Source organism: Parasteatoda tepidariorum, chromosome 1 (genome assembly GCF_043381705.1).
Source record: "Parasteatoda tepidariorum isolate YZ-2023 chromosome 1, CAS_Ptep_4.0, whole genome shotgun sequence".
NCBI classification, from domain to species: domain Eukaryota; kingdom Metazoa; phylum Arthropoda; class Arachnida; order Araneae; family Theridiidae; genus Parasteatoda; species Parasteatoda tepidariorum.
Window position 1 is genome coordinate 35,192,895 of NC_092204.1, and position 23,905 is coordinate 35,216,799.

At 25.9% G+C, this 23,905-nt stretch overlaps 1 protein-coding gene and 1 long non-coding RNA gene across 7 annotated transcripts in view; both read left to right on the forward strand.

The window, feature by feature from the left end:
* Positions 1-23,905, forward strand: part of LOC107448023 (uncharacterized) — a 65,498-nt gene that overhangs the window by 26,197 nt on the left and 15,396 nt on the right. The window contains exons 1-6 of one of the 6 annotated variants that reach the window (XM_071178601.1): positions 13,054-14,336; positions 16,065-18,197; positions 19,111-19,149; positions 19,730-19,744; positions 20,275-20,289; positions 21,640-21,966. In XM_071178601.1, coding sequence (XP_071034702.1) covers positions 17,995-18,197; positions 19,111-19,149; positions 19,730-19,744; positions 20,275-20,284 — 267 coding nt within the window. In that variant the 5' untranslated portion in view covers positions 13,054-14,336; positions 16,065-17,994 and the 3' untranslated portion in view covers positions 20,285-20,289; positions 21,640-21,966. Of the gene's footprint in view, positions 1-13,053; positions 14,337-16,064; positions 18,198-19,110; positions 19,150-19,729; positions 19,745-20,274; positions 20,290-21,639; positions 21,967-22,833; positions 23,383-23,905 lie in introns of those variants that run through there. The other 5 variants (XM_071178597.1, XM_071178606.1, XR_011636402.1 and 2 more) reach the window with 5 other exon arrangements.
* On the forward strand, positions 144-4,720 carry LOC139425150 (uncharacterized). Its single transcript, XR_011636404.1, has 3 exons — positions 144-868; positions 2,025-2,885; positions 4,531-4,720. It is a non-coding gene; the product is annotated as an uncharacterized lncRNA (long non-coding RNA).

Here is a 23,905-nt window from a genome sequence, read left to right on the forward strand (position 1 = left end):
TTGTTTGAAAGATTTAGCTCAGAGTTTTCTGATATTTATTTATGTAGTATGCCCTAAAAAATTTGAATTTGTTTCAAATAGTAGAGGAGGGTGATATTATAACTCGATAAAAAAAGAATTTTTTGAAATGAAAAAAAAAAACATAAATTGGTAACACATTAATATTTATTTGAAATTTCTTTCCTTTTCATCCTTGTGAATAGGGAAAAGTAATAGACCTTTTATTAAAGCAAACAAAAAGGCGAATGAAGCACAAATGAATGTACATAAATGTGCATTTATCTTTACTCCTGTTGTTTTTTGTTTTAGTCTCCATTGTCCAAAATATTACCTTTTCCTTTGTTGGATAGGCATTTTTTGATTGTAACCATTTTAAATAAATGACGGCTAATAGTGAAATGCATTTACAAAAAAACCCCAAAATAAATAATTTTTTTATTTGAGTGTAAAGAATAAAGTTATAGCTATATCTTTTCCGTGTTCAGCTTATTTCCTAAATACAGACCTTGAGCACCTTAATGAAATATTTTAAGAATCAAACAGAAGGCACGTACAGAGTATAAGAAGTCTCATTTGGAAGTAAATGAAAAAAGTTCGTCTTCAGGCATAATAAATGTTTTCAGGCTTCTGAAATTTTATGTTTATGATTCGCAATAGAAATGAAATATTTATATCTGTTTACAGAATTTCTTTAACTGCTAAACTAATATAGTTTCATTTTTAGATAATGGACTTGACCCTTGTGAGTAAAAAGCAACAAACTATAAAAAATAAATTATGCAAAACATGTGTTATACATTTTGAATACTTTATATTTCATATGTGATTTCTTTATTTTAATATTTTTGCTTTACAGTTGGACCAATAGGTAAGTTATTCTAATTCGCGGTAGAGTTAATAGGTTTCATTTTATTTAAAATGAAAATTAATTTATAATTCGATACTAGTGCATCTGAAGCATGTGTTACTACGATATATAACTAGTATGTGAGCAAGGATATTTGCTAGGTGATTGGAAAAAGGGAGAGTTTGAAATTTAAAATGTCAGCAAATATGTAATATATATTAATTAATATATAATAATTAATATATATTATATTAATTACAATATTAGGAGGGTTAAAATTTGCAATATACTGCGCAAATTATGTTACAGAATTACGAAATCAATATTTTTTTTATTTACTTGAAATCGAAAATACTTTTTTTCTATCAGGAGTCTCTTATTAAGGTGTCCTTTTGGACTTCTGAACTCTTAATTTAGCCCTGAGGGCAGGAAAATCTAGTTTTGTAAAAACTGTTACCCTGAACAGGAAACAACAATGAATTAAAGAAATATAAAAAATCGCTATGGTAATTTAATCACTGAAGTAAATCGATGATAAAATGATCGATTAGGACCATATTTAAAAATTGTTATAGGGCGTAAGACGCAAAATCACGAGTTTAGGGACTTAATTTGATGTAGAATTATCTGAAAACATATGTTGAAACTTTTATTATACACTTACTTTTAAAAGACACATAAAACTAAAATATGTGATTCAAAATCTTCAATAAAATAAGAAATTTATGCAATGAAAATTAGCATTTAAACTGAAAACCATATTGTTAAAATCAGCGCCCAAAATGTACTCAGAAAAAGTAGTGTAAGTTATCTTGTGGCCAAAGTATACCACTTTTGTGTAGCCCGTGACAGACCGCACAGTTCGTATCAAAACTTTATGAATCAATCTCGTTGGCCTGATTTGTTGGCCTCGTAGCCTGGTTGACCTGATTCTGACAGAACAAATATTACCATTTGTATTTCAATTTCATACGCAGTTTCAAAACATACAAACTTGCTTACGTATTTAAAAGATGTAAGGTTAATAAATAGGGTAGGTTATATAAATTTTTAGGTTAATAAATTCTATATAGGTTAAGATTATATTAGGTTAATAAATTCTCTGAATAAATAGGGTAGTTATACTTTTTATTTTAATTTGTATTGTGTGCATCATAACTTTTGTTTTCTTATTTAGAATATAAGACCATTAATCCTTGTGAGTATGAAATATAAAATATTGCTTTTTTAATGCAAATTTTTTATTTTTGTATAGTGTTATGTACGGTTTCAAAATCTTGCCAAATTTTACTTTTCATAATTATAGTTTTATAAAATTCTTTTCTAAAGTCTTAAGAAATATTTCAAAAAAGGAAGCTTTTTTTTAACTTCTATGAATTAATAATTTTTATAATTATTTTTCAAAAATTCTTTAATTTTTATAGTTTTAAATACTCTGTTATGTTAGTGATAAACGAAAATTTTGTATGGCATTGTTATTTCGTAAATGCAAAGCATGCTTAAATAAATCATTGTAAAAATCACAATTTCTGTAACTTGGATGCATGATTATATTAAATATGATTTCAATAATTGAGTAAAATTAAAGTATATACATTTATCTACTTTTATTAATCAAAACGCGAAAATTTTTTGAAAATATGCGTAAACTTAATACAACTATTTAAAATTGTTCTCAAATAAAGGAAGTATTTTTTGTAAAAATTTGGAGTTAGAGAAAGAATGAAAGGTTTAAAAACATTTAATTATCAGCTGCATGCTTAAAGCTTTTTTTTTTTATCAAGAGTCAAGAGATATTAAGAAGATATCGGTGTTTCAAAAAAAAACTTGTTTTGTGAAACTTTTCTTTTAATATTTCTTATGGTTGCTTTTCCAGGTTTTCCTAAAATATCACCTATTTGTTTTTATGTATTGGAGTATGTATGTGTGTGTCGAAGCCGTATTTTTCTTAAATATGATTTTTAAAAATTATATTAATTAACCCAAATGAATTAATTTTTTTAAAATACAGATTTAAGACATAGCAGATTTGATGCTTGTAAGTAGAAAAACTTTTATTTTAAGCTGTGAATAAAAATAAATGTTTGAATCATGTTGAATCAAAAATTAAATTGAAGGCTTTCAAGTTCACTAAATTCTGTTTACTTCATTTTTATAGAGATATTTAACGTAAAATAAAACTTTTATCTATGACCAGTTAAGGGAAATTATTCTTATTTATACTTTTGATATAAAAAATCTGATTCTAATTAATTCTCTAAACTACGCTATTTTTAAACTTATTTTCACATTTAAGCTCTTCATTTACTTCGTATTCATTCGTATCTAATTAATGATAGTAATCATACTATTTTATTGAGGGAGATACAATTTATTTATTTTATATTTCAAAGTTAGATAAATTTAAGAACATAATTTAGCTTGAAACTGAATTCACATTAAAAAATTATGGATCTTGCAGATAAAAGAAGTCAAAAATTCAATGTTAAAAGTGAAGTTTTCTATTTTTTGATTTTTGCACGGATTTTTGCAAAGGAAAACTTCAAACAAAAGATATTTATAATGCACCTTTATGCTAGATCAATCAATTAACTTTAAAAAAAATCTTTAAATATATTGAACAAATTATAAAAAAGCAAATGTTTTATTCAAACGTTGGAATTATCGCATTAGCGAATAACTAACTAATTAACGAATCATCTAATTAACGAATAACTAACAGCAACAGCGGTAACTTCCGGACATGTTTCTTATTTTAGTGTGTATTTTTTGTACGCGTAAACAGTAGGATATATAATATCGATTGTCATTGGAGTTTAGTGTAAGCGTAACGCTTTGAGGATTAAGTGCAAAAATGTTGAAACCACTTTAATATTATATAAAATCTCATACAAAGGGGAAAAGTCTTATCATTAATTTAATCAAATAAAATACTTTTTTTGTAAGAATAAAATGATTTTCTATGTAATATTTCTCTTCTATCACGTATTCTAATTCTAGAATCTTTCAAAACTTCTAAAACGCTCTAAAGTAAAGGAATGTTGTTTTGAGTGTTTTTAACAATATTTTAATCGACTTAGATAATATAGATGACAGAGACAGATACACAATAAAATAAATTTCTCTGTAAATAAAAATAATTTTATTTTTATAAATTCTTTCGGAATCAGTATAAATTAATTTGAATAATAAGCATTTCTTTTCAAAGTTTGTTTAAAACTTTGTTTAAAACTTTGTTAATATCTGAATGATAATATTTTTGCCTCAAATGCAAAGAATAAGCTTTTTTTATTGTAAAATTTATTGCTTTTTCTCTTTGAAATGTGCTTCTATATCCATATCTATTCACAAATATATCTCTCAAAACACAGTTAAATAAATATCTCAAAGATAATTAGTGTGTTAAATTTACTCCTTGAATTTTTCAATACAGTATTAAATGTAACCCATTACATATAATATTTAATTATATCATAATTAAATTTTTTAATATGTTCACGCCAGTACTCGTAAAAAAAAGAGAAATAGTTTTCAGAAAAATACAAAAAAAAGTATTTACCTTTTAAACTAAATTTTATAAAAACATATATTTTGTAATATTTGAAACATTTATTCTACGCAATTAAATTTTATGTAGTTCATTTTATGTTTTCTTTAAAATTAAAATATTTCTTGTTTCACAGTTGGAGCAATGGGTAAGTATTTTAATTCCTTACAAATTAGCACAATAAGTATTTGATTATTTAGAAAATATATATAGTTATAATTAACTTGAAACACAAAATCTTTAGATGAAAATTCTGAACTAAAGGTGTTAAGTTCATATTTCCTAATTCTGTTGATTTAAATGAAGAAGTTATAGTTTTTCATTTTATTATTTAGATGATGGATTTGACCCCTGTAAGTATTAAATAACAAATTATTGGCGAATTAAATAATTCAAAAATGATATTTTTTCATGTTTTATATCTTTACATTTTGTTTGTTTGCTTTATTTTAATATTCATTGTTTCACAGATGGACCCATAGGTAAGTGATGCTTATTTTGATCAAAAAAAGTTTTCAACTGAAATATATTCTTTAATTTATTTCAAAAAACAAAACCATTTATGATTCAATAACATGCATAAAATATGAATTTAAAATATGTAATCATAGAATCAAAATTATTGTGTAGACATAGATTTTCTTTTGGATGAGTAATAGTGGAAAATATGTAATAACTATTTTATTTATAAGCTGAATAACTATAACTATTAATAATCAGACTAACTATTTTATTAATAATTTAATAACTATTATAATAACGATTATTAATAAATATTATAATAACCATTGTTGATAGCTATTGCACTTAATTATAATAACTATTTTATCAATAATCAGAAAATTCCAAGATATAAAATGGAAAAATCTGTAAATAGTAAGACGCACATAATAATTCTAAAACAGATATTATAAATTTGCTAAAGATTATTACATTGTTGGTTTATAAGCTTAATTTGTATGAACGTAATATTTTTATTTCAATTAGAAAGTTAACTTAATAATGCGAAAGTATGTTTTAAAAGAATTAAAAACCATAACTTGTGCAGAAATCTACAGTAGAAGAAATACATTACAATGAAATAAGATTGAATAAGTTAATCAAATTAATCAAATAAAAAGTAGAAAAAATAAACTTTCAAGAAGAATTAATGACTTTCAGAAAGACAAATCATATATATTTTACTATGCCCCATCATTCATGGTTAACTATTCCACTTTAAAATGTAAGGCATCTACCAATTTAAGAACTATTATTTTAGAGTTTAAATTTTTATAAAACTTAGGTATCTACATTCACTCTTTTTCTACTTGCTGAATATTTTCTTAAATGAGTAAAAAATAAGCTAGGGGGATTTAAGTTGCCCCTCAATACTCGGCTTATGATCATTGATGAAATTGTAACAAATGTCTAAAATAAATGTATATAAACTGATCAAAACATTTAGTATTAAAAATAGTGTAAGTAGTATTTTCTTTACAATTTTGTTTCAGAGAGTTTATATTTTAAGCAAAATTAAAAAAGAAATACGATATATTAATCCTTAAAACTTATGTGATTACAATAGTTTAATCTATGAATAACGTTGTTAGTATTGAAATATGTATTATTTGTTTGAAATAAATTAATTTATCTCCTAAAATGCATTTTTACAGATAACAATATTGCGTACAAACAAAAGTAAACACGTATTTCAAATATTATAGAATGCCATGAAAACCCTTCAAATCTAAAATAGAATATAGATTAGGTCAATTAAAAGAAAAAAATCCTTTAATGTAATAAAATATGCTCCGAAATTTTACAAAAACAAGAAACTCTGACATGAAAATTCAAAATCAGACTCAATATATTCCTACTATAAGCAATAGCCCTAACTGATTAAGCAATAATCGTTCTAAGTAATCTCTATGCCTTTAACCCTAAATGACAGAATAATTCATATCTGAGTTTTCTGTCATATTTTTCTCTAGTTTTTAAAAGAACTTTTCCGCATTATTGAAGTTGCGTTCTGTGTTTTTTCCGCACACATGTCAAAAAATACATGCTGGTATATCTATTCTTAATGTTGTGTTAAGTATATGCATTAAGGTAATGTTATGTTCTTAATGTTATGTTATTCTTATTGATATGTTTGGTACATAAATCATTGTTTTTCTGAGCTAACTTTTGTTTTTAACAGTTTTTTTCACACTTAAATTTATTTTCCTACTTAGATAATAAACTCATTGACCCTTGTGAGTATAAAGTGTCACATGTTGTCTGTTTTGTTACATAAGATTATAATTGTTCCATTAAATTTCCTTCGGAAAAAGGAAGTTTTTTTTATCTAATGTTTCTTTATTTAACATCTTATTTAATTCCTAAGTGATATTCTAAATTATTAAATTATGTTGGGTTTTATATAAAAAAAGTAATGCTAACATACTTTAAGTTTTAAATATTACTTTAACACTCCTTTAATAGACAACAGAAAATTATTTTTTCGTAAAGAAACAAACATATTTTAATTGTAACATTATATTTAAATGCTGTTTCATTATGTCTAGCTCAGAAACAACCAGTTTATATTGATACAAAGTTTCATTGAATACTGTTGAACAAATGGAGAAACAAGTGATAAGAAAGAGTTCATTTCACTTGTCCTAAATCTGATATAATTGATATTTAGCTACGTAATATGTAACTGAAATTAAAGTAGTAAGTGCTTAAAATTAAAAACTGATCCATACGATTTAGACGCAGGTGATAAATATTCCTGTAATATTAGATCTCAATAGTACACGTAAGCTTACGAAATATATTTACATAGAATATGTTTGTAAATATATTCTTATGACTATAAACTACTTAATGTTTCATACTATAAAAGGCTTCAGTTATTTTATTACACATTCATAAAATTTTTTCGGTAACATTTTGATTAATTAAGAGATAATGTAATGATTTTTCATTTAGTTTTTATTTTTATGAGTCAAAAAATAAAATAGAATATGAGAAAATTAGACTATAAGGTTTGTTAGCATTTAATTTTCAGGGACTTTAGTTATAAAATCCGAAAGTCATTAAAATGATTTTCTTGATTACTGATCATTGCATCCAGTTTAAATTTTAAAAAAATCAGTTTTTTTTTTATTTTTTAATATACTTTTAAAAACGTGAACAAAATTTAAAAAATAAACATTTCTGATGAAAATGTTTAATTTAAAAAAACATTAATCTGTAATTTTTGAATTTATTCTCAGATTAAGGAAGTCTTGTGTAAAGTGTAAAATGTGGAAAGTTTAGGGAAATAAAAATTCTGTAAAAGTATTATATAGTCAGCCGTATGCATAAAACTAAATTTTCTTTTGAAAAGACCAGTATATAAAAAGGATGGTAAGTATTTGAAAACATGTTTTGTGAATAGCTTTGTGCGACATAATATATATAAATATATATACATATATAGAGTGAGGCTATTTACGAAACATATTTTTCATAGACTAATTTAATAGAAGACTAATTTACTTTCCAGAAAATAATTGTACAATGTTTTTATATTTCCTAAGACTGATTTCCTATAACGTATTAAAATGTCATTTAGTATCATCTTCCACTACTTTTTTTAATATAGCTATATTCCAGTTTCTTTTCCACCAAATATTCTTTTCTAGCTGAATTTCCCCCCAAAAATTTTACAGGAATATTCCAATATGACGTAGTATTTATTGTAATGTAAACACATCTGGGTAAATTTTGTTATTTGTGCATGTACTTGTATAGAAACCAGTGTTTTACTTAAATCACTAGCTAAAATACTATATGAATATTAGCTAAAAGTCATTATTTATCTAGATTTTAGAAACACCAGATTCGATGCATGTAAGTAAAAAGAAACATTATTAGTAGTTGTTATAAGCTGCTATCAAAAATATATTTTTGAATCGTATTGAATCTTTTTAAAAACCGATATGTATTATCACAATACCATTTGTTTAATTCGTTTCTATATGTTACTGGCAAAGTATGAAACGACGCCATTATATAGAATGTCTAGGCATTCTATATAATGCTGGACGTTTTTAGGGAAAGTATGAAATATGAGAAGTATTACACACTTTCCCTAGGCATTGTATATAATGCCTAGGCATTCAATAGAATGACAAATGCTATTTAGGCAAAGTATGAAATAAACGTTCTGATGAGGTTATTATGCAAATGATGTAATGTTACTGTGAATGACCGAAATCGGTGGTTGTTGACTTTCACTGGTGAATGTTAACAATCACAAAGTCGCTTTGGTGAATGTCAGAAATATTTATTACATCCGTTTTGATATAAATTTATTCGTGGGTATAATTACATTTATTCGATACTTTAACACTTAATGACGATAGATTAGAAGAAACATTAGTGTTTGGAGTATCGAGCAAATATATACCGGGCAAAGGCACTTGACCTTAAAAAAACATCAGTGTAGGATATACCGGACAAATGTATACCGGGCAGTGGCACTGAACCTTAAAAAACATCAGTGAAGGATATACCAGGCAAATATATACCTGGCAATGGCACTTGACCTTAAAAAACATCAGTGTCGGGTATACCGGGCAAATGTATACTGGGCAATGGCACTTTACCTTAAAAAATATCAGTGTTGGTATATCGGGCAAATGTATACCGGGCAGTGGCACTGAACCTTAAAAAACATCAGTGTAGGATATACCGGGCAGTAGCACTAAACCTTAAAAAAACATCATTGTAGGATATACCGGGCAAATGTATACCGGGCGGTGGCACTTAACTAGACCTAGTATGACTAGACCTTTGGTAAATGTCCGAAATCTATACTAGGTCTAGTTTGCCATTGCCCGGTATACATTTGCCCGGTAAACCCTACACTGATGTTTTTTAAGGTCAAGTGCCGTTGCCCGGTAAACATTTGCCTAGTTTTAGGCAAGGCATTCTATATAATTCCGGATTTCATACTTTGCCGGTAACATGTACATTATTTAGTTTATATGTTTTAAACTATTATCATTATTGTGAAGTTATTTGTAAATATTTTTATTTTATGTAGGAAAAATTAGAATTTCATTAAATACATTTTTTAAATTATTTCCTCGTGTTAAATTTTTTTTATACATTATTGGATTCTTATTCTTAATGAGTTTATTTTACAATCAAAACATTGTTTTGAAATACGACTCTATTTTAAGCGTAAAACTTTATTCTTCAGAGTGAAGAGAAGCGTTTTGTTCAAAATTTCTTTTCTCATTTTAATGTAATTAATTGAAATTGTAGATGAAATACCAGTTCTCTAAATATCAAGCAATTAGAATATTTTTTATTTTGTTCAGATTTCAAAATTTTCAGATTGTTGAATCACATATCCCACCAAACACATGCAAACCAAAACTCAACCAAAAACATAAACAAATCATAATTTTATTTCTTCACATCTGACAAAAAATGATGTACTAATAAAAAATAAATAACTTGTAAATAATGATAATAATATGAATATAGATCAATTGAATTTCTTATAATAAGCTTTATAAATAAACTTTATGTTAATCTTTTAATTTTATTCAAAATTCGAATTAGTTCATTTTCGAAGCTCAAACAAGGTTTTACGAATAATGCTCTCAAGAGTAAAATAAAGGAAAAAATATTATAAAAAAAATTTTATGTTACATATTTTCTTTATAATTGTTGTTCGAAGAGTGGCCAAAGAGTAAGATAGCGTTAGAAATACTGAAACGATACCAGCGGCATCACTTAAGATTATACGGCAGCAAAGTGGAGCATAACGATTACTGATACCAGTTGTCAAAAAATATTTATATTGAAAGTAAAGTTGTGTTAAGAAGAATATGCTCAAAATAGAATAGTACTAAGCTATGCTGATATAAATTGCATGGGAGTGATTACATTGCTTCTTTCATCAGAAAAAATAATGTACGGTGCTTAAAAAAAAGAAAACGAATCATTCTGAATAACTGAAGATCAAATGATCGGATCTGCACGTTCTAGGTCTCAATTTTAATGGCTGGAGGGGCTTACCTCAAATATGCTGACTAATAAGTCCAGACGATATTTTAAGTTACGAAAATCAGACACAAAATTATACATTCTTGGAATGACCTTACCTTTCTTCAATGGATTTGGTTCTTTGACCCCCAAAATATAGGGGTTGCTGTAATCTGGGAAATATGGTCCCATAGTGTTGTCAGGAGAGCGATCACCATTTTGGACCCCTTAATGATAATTTTACATTTTGCGTATTTGCGTATTCAACTATACAATTTGTTTGTTTAAGGATAATTCCTTGCAAAAAATGAATTCCAGTAGATATTTATTATTATTTTATTTATAATAGTCGAAAAAAATTTGAATTGTAAGTTATACAAATTTTACATCATTTTAAAGTATGCAATTTTATGCGGCAAAATACAAAATTTGAGCGAAGTCAGTTGAATAGTTTCTGAGAAATTCAATTTTAAATGTCTGACTTTTTTGAAGTTCAATTTCTCAGGAAGTATTTAACCGATTTTGCTAAATTTTGTATTTGTCAGGTAAAATTATATTTCTTAAAATTATACAAAAAAAATGTATTTTTTACAATTCAGAATTTTTTTGATCATTCCTAAATACAATAATAAAAAATAATCAATATTTACTAAAAGTTATTTTCTTTTCTAGAATTATCTTTGGATAAACGGATTTTATAATTGCGCTGAAAACTTTTTTATACGCTTGAAAAGTTCTCGAGATATAGCGAAATACGCAAAAAGTAAAATTAACATTAAGGGGTCAAACTTTTGAGAACTCTCCTGACGGAACTACTGGGGCCATATTTCCCAGATCCCAGCCAGCTACCCCCTTTATTTTTGGGATTAGAATTCATCGAAAACAGGCATATTTATGTATTGAAAGTAGGTTCTTTTTGCCTGATATCTTAAATTAAAATATCGGCTGTACTTTTTAATTATCATATTTGTAGACATCCCCTCGAGTCATTAAGAAAAAGTCCTAGAACGTAAAGATCCAATCATTAGATCAAAAGTTAATCAGTTTTTTTAGCACTGTACAAAGTGCTGTCACAAGATTTGAACATTCAATTACCACTAATCCCTAAATTTGCAGCAACAGTAATTTTACTTTTTTTTTGAAAACTATTGAGGTAGTTTAGCTTAGATCTCAATAGATCCGATATTCATGATAATTGTGGGCAGAAAAAGAATGAACAGCATAATAACTTTTAATGTAATAATCGGATTTTCACTTACTTATCTTTAAATTGCTTCTGATTTTAATTTTAATTGTGAAAACCAATTTGTTCAGGTGATATTTTAATTAAAAGATCCGTCGCAAATTCGTATTTTTTATGAATTAGCATGAATCCTTCGTAATAAAATTAGATTCTTTAAACTTTGAATATGAAAGGTGACGGATTCGGGAAAATATGGTCCTAATTGTTAAGCCAAGCGAGGGGTCAAAACTGAACACCCTTCAACGTTAATTGCATTTTTCGTTATTTTAATTTTTTTATATTAGTTATTTGGTGTTTAATTGTCTAAAATTAAAAAAATATTGCATTATAAGTCATAAAAGGTTTTACCAAGTTTTAAGCAACATAATCCAAATAGTACTTGAGAAACTAGTAAATAAGAAAAATAAATGGTTTAAGGAAAAGAAGCAACATATCAATTCAATTGGATACCATTATAAATCAGAAAATTCTATAATTCTTCACATCTATGAATATTATTCTTCATTTATGTTATATTTTGCAAAATATACCTCTTTTTTTAAACTCAAATATTTATTGTTTCACAGTTGGACCAGTTGGTAAGATTTTAAATTCTTTACAAAAGAGCAATTTAAAGATCTAGTTTCTTTCGTACAGATATGTAAATCCCGTTAACTTGAAGCACTAGTTAACTTTGAAATGACATATTACTATAAAAAATCCCGTTAACTTTAAAATTAAATATTTTAGAACAGAGAGGTCAAATAGATTTTTAGAATTTCATTTTTAGACTCATAATCAGCCTTTCTATTTCTTTAAAGAAGTTTAAAATTTAAAAAAAAATTCAACTTCGACAACTAAATTGTATTAAAAAACGTGCTTCTAGTACAAATAGTGGATTTAATTAGGAAGAAATAGATCATAGAATCGAATTTTTGCAATTGTTTAGTCAATGATGACCAATTTAAAAGGAATTTCGCACTCTTTAACCATTTTTTATATATAGTATAAAATAATTATTTTGATAATTTTTAATAAATTTGAGATAACATCATAAGCAACATTATTATGCACTGTTGGAATAAACAATATTGTAATATTTTTAATAACATGCACATGCATATATTTTTTAATTCAATTTAGCTACCTTAAAATTGGTTATAAAGTATCGTAAAAAAGTATTATTAAGTATAATTTTTATCTTGCACCTATAAATGAAGATATTCAGAAAATTATAAAATAATTAATAGGAATAAAAAAATATATTACGTCAGCTATAGATTTTGGTATAAAGTTGGTATTTTATACCAAACATTTTAAACTTGTCACTATCAAAAATTTTTTTTTTCTCGAAGAAGAAGTGTACTTCTGTTTTTAAAAGAACAATGAACTATTTTTACAATATATATAGTTGTGTTGCAATATTTCTATGCACTTCTTAAATTTATAAGTTTTTTCGATATTAATAAAGTAGTTTCTCGGTGAAACTCTTATATTAGTCTTTAGCTCAAAATGGACGTTTGTCAAAAAGGACATATCTTGTGATGAGCTTTTCAAAAAGATATTATGATATAATATATCATAATTTGCGTTTTGTCACAAAGTATATCATAATAGCTAAAAATTTGAGTTTAATTAGGATTGCATGTGTGTTTAAAAAACTAGACAAAAATTGATTTACGTTTTTTTAGAATGGATTTTATTTAATATGGCATCTTAAAAAATGGGACATCTAAAAATGTGGGTTTAAGGAAAATACAGATTACAGATCAAGCGTTTATTCAGTTATTTAAGTTACTGTTATGGCCATAGTATTTTTAAAAAAAATATTTAGTGAATCAAAATAAGTTTTCAATATGGAAACGTCTTTAGGCATACCCTTAAGGTTAGTTTTAAAGGCAAGAATGTTAGATTTATTTTTTGATCATCTACCATGAGCAAGTTTTCTTAAATTAAGTTTCTTAAGTTTTGTAATTTTTAAGCAATCTTTACCATACGCAATCTTTATCTTACGCAATCTTTACTTTACCTATCCTTTTTTCTTCCTACTTAGCAATTTAATAGAGGGCGTTGTTTTCTTTTATTCCAAATGTTTCTTTTACATTGAGTTAATTTCATGAAATTGCTGTTTGACCAGTTTACTGTGAGTTTTTGTATTTTCATTTTTGTATTATATTCTCAAGATTTTGTATGAAATTTCTCATCTAAATTGATTTCATGTATTTCTTGTATTTTTCCTGGACTTTGGCAAAACCTGAGGGATACTGAGGGAGTAAAGTTTGACATTTGTCTGGCTCTATCAATAGAAAAGATTTTGTTCTATGGCTTCTGGAGCTGGTACCCCCTGAAGACGTTGGCTTCGGTGGCCATATTTTTTCCCCATTGTTTTCTTTTTTCTTTATTGCTTCAATTAAAGGCAAGAATTTTAGATTTATTTTTTGATCGTCGACCGTGAGCAAGTTTTTCTTAAATTTCATGTTTTGTAATGATTTGATACACATCTTTTTAAAGAGTAATGCCTGCCATAAAAATTTGAATGCATCATTTAACACCATAAATAAACCTTTTATATTTTATCCAGTTTCTATAACTCGTATTTTAGCTGTGATTAAAAAACATTACCAACGATTTATAGTTTTTACCTTAAACTATCTTGTCAACTAAATAATTCTTTTCTCTTCATTCAGATGAAGCAATTGATCCATGTGAGTATAAAACTATTGTCAACTGAATACTGTAAAGACTATTGTATTAAGTATTCTCTACGGCTATTTGAAATCATTTCCATATTACTTTAATGTAAGCATATGTTAAGATTAAGAAATATTTTAAAATATGAATAATTTTTATAGCTAATTTGAAATTTAAAATTTGTTTTTCAAAATAGTCCGTTGAGAACATTTGAACTGAATTTTAATTTTTCAAATACAATATTTTTATATATATTTATAATTAAGATGTGCATTTTCTTTACAATCAACTTAGAAATATGGAAATTATATCATTTATATTAAAAATATCGAAAGCAAATTAGTTAAACAAGGAAGTTTATTAGTTAAACAAGAAGTATCCGGTCTGACTCGTAATGGAGCTATTGTTAACAGAGTCATATGATTTTTGGATAGTAGAAACTTTCAAATGATAATTGTCAAAATTTCATGACATTCTGATTATTAGTGTAGAGATTTCAAGAGGTTTTAGTGACCACAGTTTCGTAATTTTTGAAACATTGGTTGAAAAGAATTTCGTGTATTGATTAAGTATCAATGTTTTTTGATGAGGAAACGATCTATTGAAGTGAAACAGTGGTTTGATAAGCATTATGGAAACTCTGCACCAAGGAAGTCAACTATGATTGACTGGTATGCTGAATTTAAAAGTGTTCGTGATGAAACTGAAGATACTAAACGCTCTGGTCATCTGAAATCAACAGTTGTTCCAGAAAACATCAAGAAAGTTCATAAAATAGCGAGTTGCTTTTGAAATTGACTCCGTGTTCACTCACATCGGACCAAAAAAGGAACGTGTTGAAATTTCAGAACACGTTTTGGAACTGTTAATGTGGGATAAAAAAATTTTCTCGTGTCGTTATGTGATAATAGACAAAACATGGATCCACAACTACACTCCTGAATTAAAAAGATTTTCAGCTGAGTGGACAGCAGTCGGTAAAGTTGAAAAGATCGACTGAAAAATCGAAAGTCAGCCAGCCAGAAAGATTACGGTTTCCATTTTTTTGGACGCGCACTTTATTTTGTTATTGACAATTTTGAAAAAGATAAAACTATTGATAGCGAATATTGCATGAATTAAGGGATCGACTGAGTGAGCAAATCAAGAAAACAAGAGCCTCACATGTAAATAGAAAAAAAGTTCTATTTTACCAAGAAAATGCCTTTTGTCACAAGTCGATGCGAGCGATCTTTAAATTGAAAACATTACGCTTTGAATTACTTCCCCACCTACCATTCTCTTCGGATCTAGCTCCTTGAGAGTACTGACTCGTTGAAAACCTCAAAAGGAAGCTCCAGTAAAATAAAGAAGTTATTGCTGAACTGAGACAAATTTTGAAAGCAAAGACAATTCATTCGTAAGAAAAAGCACAAAAAAGTTACAGGAGCGTTGGAATGAGTGTATCGATCTTAAAGGGTAAAGTTTTGACAAATAAAATCAAATTTCTAAATACTATTTTAGCTAAACCGGAGACTTGTTGACTGATGTGTGAAATAATGATTTTCAAATCCGCAATAACATTTCAAATCTTTTAATTTTTATTTATATATTGTGATATTATCTATTCAATTTCATTTGTATTCAATTTCATCATTGTTCAATTCACAATTTCATCGAAATATCAATTATATACTTTGAAATTCGCTTTTAAAAATAGTTTTGCTTTTTTATATGTTTTAATAAAATAATTTTCATTCAAGTGTACAACGTCAATCCAAGTATGTTTCTTACTTTATTATTTAAGCATCTCATTCTGATTCATGAACATCAAAACTGAACTTCTTACTAGAATTAACTTGAACTTGATTTTGAGAAAACAAAAAAAAACATAAATAAAATTAAAAAAATTAATAATAATTTTTTTTAAGAATTAAATTTTAGTTTTTAGGTACACATTTAGTGTTATATATCAATTAGGCTGCGATAGTTAATAGCGGTTATATATTGAGCTGTAACTTCTGAAAGACTTCGGTTCTATCTGCGAAAACGCTTCCAGCTTGATGTGTGGGTTTTATTTCTTAATAAAAACTCTCTTGAATTGTTTCCATTTTAATCCATTTGATAGATGTCAGCACACATTATTGATTCATTACATTTTGGTGATTACATTTTGATAATTACATTTTGGCTCGTTCTATAATAATCTATAATTTTAATTTCGCAGTTAAAATTTTTCTATTATCTCTTTCTGCTAGCAACATCGTGTATTTAAATAATTTGACAGTTTTGTCCACTTCAAAACAAAATAAGTTTTGGAATCGAATGAAATTTTTACCTGTATACTTTGCTCATTTTTGGATCATAAATAATATTGATTTTCATGTATTAAGTCTAAATTTAAATATTTTACTCTTAGTGTAATTTTTCAAATGGGGTTTTGACACACAAAAAACTTTTCTCGTTTTGTTTAACAGTTATTCACAAAAAAGTTTCTACATGAATGCATGCAGGTTGCCAACTGATGAAGTCATGCGTTGCATTTATGTTTCTTTTTCTCCATTTCAATTTTCTATTAAATGTCAAACTTAATATAATTCATAATTATAATTTATATTCAATTATAATTCATGTTAAATTATTATTAACATTCAATCATAATTCATATTTAATCATAATTTCTTAAATTCATTAATACATATCACTCATACATTCAATTATGATTCATATTCAATCATAATTCATAAATTCATTTATACATATCACTCATACATTCAGTTATAATTCATATTTCATAAGCTCATATGACGAAAAATTTTGAACTTGGTTATCTTAGCACTTTTCCAAATTTGAGTTCGGTTCAAATTTTGATTTTGGTTCAAAATTTGATTTTGGCAATCGCGAACTTTTTATCGCAAAGTTCATTTTTACCGGAACCTGTTACGGAACAAAAAAATCTGATATACTATAATTTTTACACTAATAATTTCCACAAAATTGATGAATCAATCTAATTAAATTATTATTGTGAAATTTATTATTTACTTCCCAAAGTAACGTTAATTTATATCATAATTGGATCCGGAAATGCTTACAGTGCATACATAATTAAATATTTATTTTATTAATGTTTGGGTTTCATAATCTTTTGACACCCATCTCTCCTATTTTCTTGATTTTTATCGAAAGCAAAATAATAATTTTTATAATAATCAAAACAATAATATTGAGTAAATTTTCAAGAACTAAATGATTCGAAAACGCATGAAGTAGCATTATTATCCAAAAATATTCAAAAAAATATATATCCAATTGGCAACTTTGATTTTTAATTAGGTCTGTTTAAGATGCATTTTCATGTAATCATTTCCTTTTAAAGAATAGTAGCTGTTTAAACAAAACTTTTACAACAACTACATTTAGTTATTTTGAGTCCATTAGAAAATAAAAACAATGATTTTGAAATAATATGTAGCTGTTTAAAGAATCGTAGCTGTTTAAACAAAACTTTTACAATAACTACATTTAGTTATTTTGAGTCCATTAGAAAATAAAAACAATGATTTTGAAATATTATGGCGTTTAATGTAACTTAGACACGTGTTGTACCAGACTTTAATGTCCATAAATATCACAACTTAGCTTTTAAATACACATGAAAACATAATTTATAAATTGTTCAACTTAGATGCAATGCACAGCTGCATGCAAGACTGGAGTTTTCTGTTATATGTCACATCTCACCTAATTATATTTTGCTCCATTCCTTTGAATAAAGATTTGAATGGATTCCGGCAATTTGAAGGTTTAGTAGAAGGACAAAGCAGTAGAATTGATCGAGTTCAATTTTTTTTAATGAAATGGCCATATTTTTACTTTAAAAAAATAAGAAAAATGTAAATTATTCCATTAAGTACTTTTAACTTTATCCCTTTAGTACTTTTGGTTCTAAAGAAGTAAAGGTCAAAGAGGTATCTTTAACCTTTATTTCTATGCGCTACTATGAACTCTATGTGCTAGAGCAGAATCCTACTGAAAGATCTAATTTTTTGTTTACCAAAGAAGTACCAACAAAAAATATCTTCCAAATAAATTTGTGATATGTTACAATAAAAGTATTCGTCCAAGCTATTTTTTATTAAAGAGATAAATAAGTTAAATAATACAATGTAGTCTGAATTGAAATAATCGTTACTTTCCTCAATTAATTTCTTCTCTAACTGATACATGCTTTCATTTTTACTCTTGAAATGTTTAATTTCTTGTTGTTAAATATTTCAATTATTTTTACGGCTTTTTTGATGATGAAGAAAAAATGCTAGCATTTTAATTTAATAAAAATTGTACCAGAAATATAAATGCCTTGAACTATGAAATTTAAAGTTTTGATTAAAGGCTCAGAACATTTTAAATTCTATCGATGATTTTGATTTTTTAAAAAAAATAGGTTTATAGTTTAATTTATGGGGAAATGTAAATTAATTTAAATTTAGAATTATTAAAACTACATTTCGAAAATTTAATAATGAATAAAAAGCGTCATTATTCTCCTTTTAGATGCTAAAGACAGTAAGTAATTCCAGAAAACTTAACTAATGTTAGTTGATTTTATGTGAAAAAACTATATACATTAAATATTATAAACATCATATATTAAAAAATATTATACATTAAAAAATAATGTATATACATATTTTATAGTTATTTTATGTCACAACGATATGAATAAGAAATTCGCTTTTCAAATTATTCATAATTTAGTATGTTTTATTTCTTAATACTAATATTATATTTTTTTTCTTGCCACAGACGTAATACTTCCGAAAATCTTTACAGACCTGATAGTGTGTAAGTATCTATGTGTTTATCAAAAGTTCTATTTCTTTAATATAATTTAACAGCATAAATGAAATCTTTTGAATTTTATCATATTAAGTACCTTCCTTTAAGTTTTACTTAAAATAAAGAAAAAAAATGACTGATATTTACAAAATAATTGACTACAATTTTTCTTACATAATACTACTAAACGAAATTAACATTAAATTCTTAATCAAACTAATTAATAAAAGTATTAGATAATATTAATTTTATTCTTAGTCAATGATTTCTTATAAATTTTTAATATATGAGAATAGTTTTATAAATTTAACAATGTATGAGACACAAAATACAACATAAGAAGATAGACAATATGAAATTAAAGATGTAACGCATGCAATTGTTTTTCGAAAACCAAAATGATTTTTATTTATTAGAACTGATTTAAAGGTTTTTGAGAAGTTTATGTCATCCTGTTCATAGGAAATCTATTATTAAAATACAGAACTTAAAAACATATTAGAAATATCCGTTTTCCATATCTCTAAATAATATTTTTACACTTTCTTAGAATGCATATTTGTAACTGTTTTTTTTTCTGTTTCAGCTCGTTCTGGCGGAGGTAACTTTTAGAATTTATTTACAATAATTCAATGCATAAAATTTGAGTAGAGCCTTGATTATCCGAAATATTTGAGACCGGACTTTCATTGGATAATTTAAATATTCGAAGTATAAATGTAAAAGCTTCTTCAAATTTAATTTTTTAAATAAGCTATCAAAGGAGTTTTAAAAAAAATGTGCTCGATAGCATTCAATTTTAATAACAAAAGCAGTGCAAATTCCTCCAACGGACCAAAAATTCATCTGTTACTCTCATCTAATGATAAATCCTATGTAATACGGTAAAAAGTGCATTTTATGATTTCGATAGCTTCATCCAAAGGAAGAATATTATTGATATTATTAAAGTATTATTATTAGGAATCTTATTGATAATGAAAATTGAAAACCGAATGTATGAGTACTGTACTATAAGTTTGAAATTAATTAACTTGACACGCATATTTACAAGAAAATAATTGTAAGTAAATCAAGAATTTGTTTAATTCATTATGTGTTCTCATTCTTTGAATTTTTTTTAAATTTTAGAGTACTTTGATTCAAGTAAGATATCATTCTTAATTATAAAGTAATGTGTGAGTAAGCTGAAATTTGATTATAAGTAAAAAAAAATTGTGTATTATTTTAAAAAGAATACCGTAAAAACACACACACTGTCTTGATGCTTATAATTCAAGAATGCAGAATAAAAGCTAATATCACAAATAAATTTAAATGAAGAAAGGTAAAGGTAGGAGAGATAGTGTAAGTTGTAATTTCATGCAGATGCATTAAAAACTTTACATTAATACCATTTAATCGTAGGGGTTATTAATATCAATTAATTTTATCAATGAGCACAGTTACATCTATCGCTTAAGGACTTATAGTGCAAAATAACTTTTTTGGTTTTGTTAGAGGTATTATTTTCAATTAAAGCCTAATAAAAATTTTAATGAAAAATATAATTAACATTAATTATGGATATTATAGCAAGAATAAACATTCAAATTTTTTTCATACTATTTTATTCATTTTTGTACTCATTTTCTTTACTTTCTAAATTTCTAAATTCTAAATCACCTTACTAAATTTTAGTACGGTAAAGTTAGGTAATTAAATCTGTGTAATAAATTTTTAACCTGGGTAATACATTTTTGAAATTAGTATGCGAGAATATGTTAAAGTAAATCAAAAAATGCAGCAGATTTATAGTAGTAAGCTGTGAGAAATTCAAAACTATTATGTTTTCTTCTTTGCTTGATAAAGGTTTAGTGTAACGGATTTGTACGCTTATTTTCTAATTAAAAATAGTGTTAAATACATTAAAAAAATCTAATGAAAATTAAAAAATTACCATTAAAAATATGGTCATTAATGTATTAATAAGTTCACCTCTTACTAAATTAGATAATTCCAGAGAAAATACTAAACAAAAGTTGGGTATTTGATTTTTGGAAGCATTCGGGAGCATTCTTTAATATGGGTGAATTTTTTTTAAATAATGAAAAAATAGTTCATAATCATGCCCATCAGACCAATATACATTATTTATATCACAATTATTTTAAAAGCAATTTAGGTATTAAATTTTTGAAAGATTTCTTTCAAGGATCGTTAGATTCGCATGATAAGTATATTCTATTAGAATATTTACTAGATATATTCAGTATTTTAAGAAAAAAAAATATATCTCATTAATTTTGTTTGAATTGCACCTTACTTGAAAATGAATGCTGCATCAAGGAATGGAAAAGTTTTCTTAAAGATTAAAATGGAATAAATCACACTTTTTTTTACTGTTTTATAGCTTAAGCTTTAGTAACTTTGAACGACATTTTATTAACTAAAACTATGCACTGTACAAGAAAAGAGTTAAAACACATGATTTTGATTTCCTTTTTTTAATTATAGGTTCTTCTTTTGGTTAGTAATATTACAACGTTTTTTATTTGCTTCATAATCAACTTTTTTCTTGTAATTTTATATTGTTTCGATTAAGTTTTGTGTAAATCAAAAAAAAAAAAAAGGAAATTTTCTTTTAATTAAAATGACACATTTAGTAAAATATATTATCTTAAAGAACAGGCTTCTTCTTTCAGTCATCTAATCCATATAAAAAAAACTCAGTTTCGTGCTTAAAAAAGAAAAAAATTATTTTAGGATGAAATCAGAGAAAAAAAATTTAAAAAAAAAAGCTTATTATACCTTCTCATTATCTTCAGAGAACAATAGTAAATGTTGACTTGAGTGTTCATGATATTTGATGATATTTGAGTGTTATATTGAGTGTCAAATGATATTTGAGTGTTATATTTGAAACTATAACTTATAAATAATGTGACAAGCTAATAATAAATATGTGGATTTTTCTATGAGAAATAATTGTACTTGGATTCTGATAGTTTCAGAGGTAGCTATGATACATTAATCCCGAATCGTTGATAAATTTCGATGGATGTTGTCTAGTGAGAGGCCGTGAGAGCTGTATTAAGATCCCCGAACTTGGAGCTCTGGTCCTGAGAGCTGTATTTAAATAATGGTTATGTACGTGGTCTCTCCTGCATTGCAATTAACAGTCCAGTGTGTACGGGCCCTGTTGTGTGTGATCAAGACTGAGTGGCAATGCCATAAGAAGAACAATGTCGCAGTCACAACTAACAAGTAAATTGGTCACTGTGTCCCATCCATCAAAGTCGGCATGTTCATATCGAAGTGGGCGTTTCTGTTGAGGTTGGCTTGTTTAGATCCTGTTCGGGTCACCAATGTAGGGCTAGGCTACCGACATTTCAACCGTCATCTATCAAGATGCACCTCAACATAGAATCGAGTTAACATATCTTATATACTAGTGAATTGGAATTGAAAAATTGTAGTGGTAGCTACTCTACAATCTAAAATTAAAAAAAAAATTGTTAAAATCAACTTATCTCATTTATATTTTTAGTTAAAATGTTTGAATTATTTTAGAAGATTAATAACAAAATATTTACATATTCCCGTATAGATATTTATAATGGTAAGTGTGCACACATATTAAAATTTTTTAAAATTGTATTTGCAAGAAAATGGTTAGTCAAAATAAAGTTTACGGAGTCATTGTGATTTCTATACTTTACTGAGAATTTCTATATTCGTACTTTTTCGTTATTTTTGAATATTTCGTGCATTCATTTAATTAATGTTCTTTACTCGCTTTAATATAATGTATCATATTTATTTATAGAAAATGCATTTTAATATTCATAGTATATTTTTTAAATCAGTCAACAGAATACATTTTCCACATTTTTCCGAATAATAGAATGTCTTTTACTTCATGGTTACTACATACAATTTGTTTTGAGAGGGTATGAAGAATATTGCAAGATCAGAGATATTCTGGATAGTGAATGAAAGTACAAAATATTACTGAACTGATATTTTCTACGTCATATTGATACGCTATATACGCTTCTACGCTATATAGCTTCTGTATAGCTACGTATCTAAAATTTAAATTTTTCTTTTAAGAATACAGTTATGAGATTGGATTTAATTTAACTCTTTTATTTATTTTTTTGCCCTAAATGCAAAACTGAATAAATGGTTTTTTAACTGTAAAAATAATTTGTTGAAATTTCATTCTCTCTAAAACAGATTTAGTCTACGGACCAGGTAAGAAATCATTATTTTATGTTCCTCTCAGTTTATTGTTGAATTTACATAAAATTAATCCACTGTTAATTCCCAATTAGTTCACAATAAAAAAATAATTAATATTATCGAATTGTTTTCGTTATTACTTAATAAAAATATGCATAGATACTGTGAAAATTTATAGATAATTATTATCTGTATATTTTAATATTGACAAATAGTTATAATAATGCAAAGTAAATAAAATTATTGAATAAAATATTTTATTATTCATTTTGTTAATGATATAATTTGAGTTCTTCTGGATTAATTCTGTCTCTGACACTATTATTTCCTTGTTGTTTAAAGCACTGAAAGTAGTACTTCTGAAATAAATTCTTTTTTTTAAAATTATTTTAATTATTTATTTGTCTAACCCAAGAGACCAGGCTGCCTAGTCAAATATTTAGACAGACTAGGAAACTTAAAAAAATTTGGAATTAAACTATGGTTCTATGTTTAATTTTTTATCAGACATGAGGTCCTTGTAATCCAAAACGAA